Source organism: Nanorana parkeri, unplaced genomic scaffold (assembly GCF_000935625.1).
Source record: "Nanorana parkeri isolate BGI_ZX_2015 unplaced genomic scaffold, ASM93562v1 scaffold29, whole genome shotgun sequence".
In the NCBI taxonomy this organism is placed as follows: Eukaryota; Metazoa; Chordata; class Amphibia; order Anura; family Dicroglossidae; genus Nanorana; species Nanorana parkeri.
The window spans coordinates 1,235,339-1,241,452 of record NW_017306297.1 but is presented as its reverse complement, the minus strand read 5'-3'; the positions used below and the strand labels follow the sequence as shown (position 1 = coordinate 1,241,452).

Sequence of the window (6,114 nt, the reverse complement as noted above, 5' to 3'; positions counted from 1 at the left end):
ACATATATACACACACACACACACACACACACACACACACACACACACAGGATTTCTCTATAGATCTTTCATCTGAAAGTAGCAATGATTCTACAAATGCAAATTGAAATAATACCAGTCTCTATAACCATATCAGAGCAATTGCTTTAGGAATAGTCTAACTATGCAAACATAGTAGTTTAAACAGTACTATTACCTCTTCACAGCTAATAAATATCTACAACTACAACTATGGAGATTTGGGCTGTGCATGCTAATTTTTGGAAACAGAATTGTGTTATTTAAGACATCAGATATCTGACATACCGTATATCAATGAAGAAAACTTTTCTAACAGAGGAATGATCATTTTATGACGATCCCTTACCTGATGAGAGCCAACTTTTTAAAAAGCTAAAACTTTCCCCTATCTTGTCAAAGTCTGGCAAAAGTTTGGCTAGCTCCTCAGAATCCGGAAGTGCTTTACTGAGCTTATCTGCAATGGAAACATACAGGTTACAACTAAAACAATGTTCAAAAGAAGAAACTATCCCAGGAATCCTCAGGTTCTATGCCGTATGAGCACAACACAATGGGTTCAAACTAGGGATGCACCGATATATCGGCCGCCGATACATATCGGCCGAAAATGGCACTTTTGGCATAATGCCGAAAGAGCCATGTTTCGGCCGATACATCCCCGGTTTCTTTTCTCCCCGCTGGCCGCTGTTCCAGCGGGGAGAAAATAAAGTGACAGCCAGCCGAGCGCTGCAGGACGAGAGCGCTGTGAGCGGTCGGCGTCTCTCCTCCCACACTGCTCAGCCGCCTATCACAGTCCGGCTCTGGTGTGGGGGCGGAGACAGCGCTGTCACAGGAGGCTGGGCTTTCCTCTCTACACCGCTCGATCAGCCTCCTATGACAGCGTGTCAGAGAGAAGAGCAAGGTACACACACTCAGTGATCATGATCGCTGAGTGTTTGTACATAATTGAGGATATGGTATGTTAACTATATCCTCAATTATGAATGAAGGGGAGTGATCTACATCACCCCCCTTCATTCATAATTGTAGTTATAGTAACAAACAATGTTCTCATGTTATCAATGAACAGGAACTCATAGAGGATTCCTGTTCATTGATAACAGGGGACACAGAAAAAGAGATTGAGGACTTTGTGTTCTTAATCTCTTTTTCTATTTTAAAAAGGGAAATATCAGGGGTCTGTTTAGATCCCTAATATTTGCCCGAAGCCCCTAAAAGTAAAGTAAAAAATAAAAATATTTAATAAAAAATTAATAAATGAAAATGAATATCAAAAATGGAAAAAGTTTATAAAAAATAAAATATTTAAAAAAAATGGAAAAAATTAAAATAAAAAACATTTTCGGTATCGGTTTCGGCCTGACATTTTTTTTAAATTTCGGTTTCATTACGGTTTTAAAATTTCCATTTCGGTGCACCTCTAGTACAAACTAATGGTAAGGAATCCAGAAACCTGAATACTTACCAAAATCAATGTGTTCATCTAAGTCCCATATAAAATCAGGAATAATCCACTTGTATTCACTAAGGTCAGGGAACATTTCCTTCCACTGGTCATATGTCTGAAACACAAAAAAGCAAATAAAATAAAAAGGATAAAGAACTCAGGAAAGGCAAGACTATTAGAATTACTACTAAATTCATAATTTGTGGCGTTTTGGTGATTTAGTTGGTCAAACTAACAGATTTAATGGCATGTTTTCAGCTATCAGCTACATCACATTAGAGCAGCAGAAGCTGGTTTTCTTCCGAAAGCATAGTGCGCTAACGGTGGATTAGAGCACCCAGCACAGGGCTACCCGAGAACCCATTAGCGTGAATATAAAAGCCCCATTTCCTCCCTTGATTCAATGATGATCAATTCTTGTAGATGGTGAAAATGTGTGATGGTGGTTAGAGTCAGAAAGCACTGCGTGCTATCAACAACTCCATTTCAGGGCAGCCATAAAAGGTTCAACCCTCACCATCAATGATGATTTACTTATATTATGCATCAACAAGAGCTAAATGCAAGGCTGTTTTTAGTAGATTTTACATATACGCCCATCCTCAAGGGTATAGACTGCTTCTTATCAGTAGACAGACAGCAGGAAAAAACACTGTACTGATCATACCAAGACTGTGACAGTGCTATTGCCACAGACCTACTAAAGCTACACAATAAAACTTCTTTAAATGTGATCCCGGGCCGTTTTAACTACTAAAAGTTGACTTGCACTTCAAGCATCCTTGATGCTGCATCAAAAGAAATCGTTACAATTGTCAAGGCTTAGCTTATGAACACCAGACAGATATAACAACACAAAGTAATGCAGCTCTGTTTTCACATCATTTTGATAACTGCTTATATACAGTAAATTCAAATATGAACAAAATAATCCCACATTAAAGCCCAACTCCATCTTGAAGCATTTTTTTAGGGAAGGATCTGAACCTCCATCAGGTTTTTACTGCTGGCCATGTTTTTTTTAATCCCCTAATTTCTTTCCACAGAGACAGAATGTTAGGGGACATCCCCACAAAGAAAAAGCTGAAGTGGCCCTTCCCCACTCAACTGAAATCTTTAACAAATTTGAAGCACTCAGACTTTGCAGCACCGGGGTCCCCGGTTTGAATCTCAACCAGGACACTATCTGCATGAACTCCCTGTGCTTGGTGGGTTTCCTCTGAGCACTCCGGTTTCCTCCCACACTCCAAAAGACACGCTGGAAGGTAAACTGGCTGCTGTCTAAATTAGCCCTTGTATGTATGAATGAATGTGAGACAGGGACCCTACATTGTAAGCTCCTTGAGGGTAAGGATGGATGTGTATGTACAGCATATAAAGCACTGTGTAAAAATTCCCTGCACTATATAAATACCTGTAATAAATGAACAAACAAGAAATATATAACACATACCTTCTTAGCTGTGTATCCGCCACCAACAGCTGATCCCAATACCAGATAGCGCAGTTTTAACAACCTGGATGCCAGCCTAGCAACCCAGAAGTTACGTTGAGTCTGATATGCAATATTTAGTGTGAGAAGTTTGCTTCCCCTTAATGGGAGACGAGACAGTGCAGAGTAACATCGAACTGGTGGTCTGGGTAGAGTCCGCTGAATGGTCAAAGTTGGAGAGGAATAAGGGTGTCTGCCAGCATACAGGCTCGGTCGTGGTAATTTATTTCCTTTTACAGAATGCGGATTTATCACTCCTCTGCACACAACGCTGAAAATAAACAAATAACACATTTATCAGTAAACAAGATGCATCTTCTTTGGGGGCTTTGCACACTTCTATTTCACCGCTGATTACCTTTAATCTAAAGTGTGTTATCCTAAAGTTGTTTTTTTTAAATATATATGTTTGTCTGTTTATACCGGTCTAATATTAATATACTATGATTTTATTCACTCCATTCACTAAAACTACCTGGTTGATCATGCCAGTCCCTCCTCTTCCTTGTTCTAAATCACAAAAGCAGATCTGTGCTTGCATGGTCAGTTTGCACTCAAGGGCTTGACACGTGCCTGAATCTTCCTCAGCCTGTTTGCCCACCATGCCACCACCCAGCCTTGATTGACAGTAGTTCCTGGCCAGAGCCTTGCTGTTAAACTGTAGCCATCCAGAACTGCACAGTGTAAACAGACGGGGAACATAGTCCCCTATCTGTGAATGGTGCAATGAGCTCACTAGCTGCAAGATTATATAACGGGATGCTGTGCGTTCACCTGCACGCACAACAAAAGCTCAAAAAAGGTTTTTAAAACAAAAAATTACTTTCATGGTCAGTATATGATATATTGTATTCATATACTCTAAAGTGTCTGTTTTTTTCTTTCATAGTTCCAGGTCAGACACTCAGATTGCATTGTAGCCAAAACACCAGCATGACAACCAAGGAACTAACAAAGCAACGGCAGCCCCCATACTTTTCTTATTTAAAGAAAAGTATAGTGCAAATTCAGCCAGAACTTTTTGTTTTTTACATTTCGGCCACAGTGGGAAAGCGAGAGAGCCTCTGTCGGGATTTTGATGCAGATACAAGTACAGAAAATTAGGTGGAATATCCCCAACAGGCTAACACATAACACCAACTTGACAGACATACATACTCTTCCTAAATCGTTCCAAAAATAAAAGAAAATGCTGGCTGTAGTTGAACTTTAAGAATGAAGCCCCTTTAATATCAGGATGTTCTGGGAGTCGGATGTCTGCAGCGAGGGAGAAGGACCATACTACAAAGCGCTGTACATCTGCGGCGGGAGTCCTAGGTGTTCAGATCAGTGGGGCCGCTCATCATGTACAACTCAATGACGGGATGAAATAAGCTGGTGCATGGCTCTAAGAATGTATTTGCATATCCAGCGGTTACCTGCAGTTTGGGGGAGGTATGTTCGACCCTGAACGCAACGTCCATGGTCGGACATCTGTCACTTACAAGAGCATGGTGCAATTTGCTCTAACAGGAAAAAATATACATTTTTAAATAAATATGGATGGAACATGGCATAAAAAGGTGGAATTGGCATTTGATATCCTAGTACTTCCAAGTATGAGACACACATCCAGGGTCCCCTACTCTCCCACAATGCAGCCCTCTATGCCCTAGCTGCACATTGCCAGGCAGGAATGTCTTTAGAAGCAATGATGTGCAGGGGCTTGTGAACCCAGTTGGCTGGAGTTTGCCCAGGCCCACACAAAAAATGTGACTGACACACCCCCTCCCGACCTAATCAGCTGCAGCAACAGGATTCCCCGCCCCTTTGTGACATGTAGCTGTGGAGCAGGGAATATGCCTCCAGCAACTGACTGGGCTTGTGCATGAGTTACAGTTTTGCACAGGCTTATGTGAACTGGGTTCACACCAAGCCCCCGCACATCACTGGCCACAAGGAAAGGGAGGCAGCGAGAGAGAGGTGGGGGTATGCGCCTAACAGTGTGCAAGACTTGACATTCAGGAAAAGGGAGAGTTTAATCCCCCTCACAAGATACCAGTGTATAGTGCCAGTGACTGATGGAGTGGACCCTGAGGGAATGCTTGCCCCAGAATGATGACCTCATTTTTCCCAGATCCCCCCCTCTCAGGCAAACACTGAGACACTGCAGCCAGGAAAACACACTTGTCCAGAGCTGAGGAACTACATCTTCACCATACAATATGGTGACATGTCAGAGAGTTATTTACGAACAGGTCCACTTTAAGTTAGAAGTACTCATAATAAATATATGTGTAGTATGAGGAATATAGTGAACTGAGCCAGGTCTGGATGCTAGTAAACTCTGACATATTGTCATTCGTGTCATCTTATTTATTATTCATAAAGCTCCTATGGCTAAAACAGCACAGGGTGGCTTGTGTGTATTCCATCACTGCCGGTGAGGAACATTTACTGTCACTGAAGAGCTATGTGGAGCCACAGCAGTTCCGACCATTCATGGATAGCCACATCTGACATGACTAGAGGACGCTGAGCACTTCCCATGTGCTTCCATCAGGCAGCTGCACAGACCTCCTAGGTTTATCCAGCACCGGCCTGCTAGGACCCCCATACCAGTGTACAGCAGTACACAACTAGTATCCCGCTCCTCCCTCACTCACCAGGCGGCCCGCAACATTCTGGGTGACCGGCGAGCTGAGCCCTATCCAGCACAGTTACCGAACAAGGGCACCCAAAACTGTCATCAGCGCCACTTCCGGAAACACCAGCGAGCTCACGGAATTGCGATCGTTAGGAAACATTACTCAGCGTCGAAGGTTCCGGCAGTTTAAGGTTCCGGTTGTCTATAGAGGAGCAAAGTTTAACATCAGTTGCATTTTATAGATTTTTTCTTCAGAAAGCAAAAATATTTACCTTATTATATGTTCTGTTAAGGATTAAAGGAAACCTGTACTAAGAGGAATGGGAAAATGCAATAGGAAGATGTCTGGTGTCAATACTTTTTGAGTCACTGACAGTTTGTAGATCAGTAACGTCATAGGTCGTAATCTGCAATCTTGTTCTAAATCGGTCAAAGTACTGAATCCCGTATGTATGTGTGTGTGTGTGTGTATATATATATATATGTATGATTTATTTTTGCAAATATGAAGATATCAGGACTCTATTG

At 42.0% G+C, this 6,114-nt stretch overlaps 1 protein-coding gene across 5 annotated transcripts in view; it reads right to left on the bottom strand.

The window, feature by feature from the left end:
• OPA1 (OPA1, mitochondrial dynamin like GTPase) overlaps nucleotides 1-5,698 on the bottom strand; it is an 87,347-nt gene extending 81,649 nt beyond the window's left edge. For all 5 annotated transcript variants that reach the window (XM_018567184.1, XM_018567176.1, XM_018567199.1 and 2 more), the window contains exons 1-4: nucleotides 5,606-5,698; nucleotides 2,922-3,231; nucleotides 1,487-1,583; nucleotides 368-475 (exon numbers count right to left, since the gene is read on the bottom strand). In XM_018567184.1, the coding sequence (XP_018422686.1) occupies nucleotides 368-475; nucleotides 1,487-1,583; nucleotides 2,922-3,231; nucleotides 5,606-5,622 (532 nt within the window). In that variant the 5' untranslated portion in view covers nucleotides 5,623-5,698. The remainder of the gene's footprint in view (nucleotides 1-367; nucleotides 476-1,486; nucleotides 1,584-2,921; nucleotides 3,232-5,605) is intronic.
• Nucleotides 5,699-6,114: the final 416 nt, after the last annotated feature.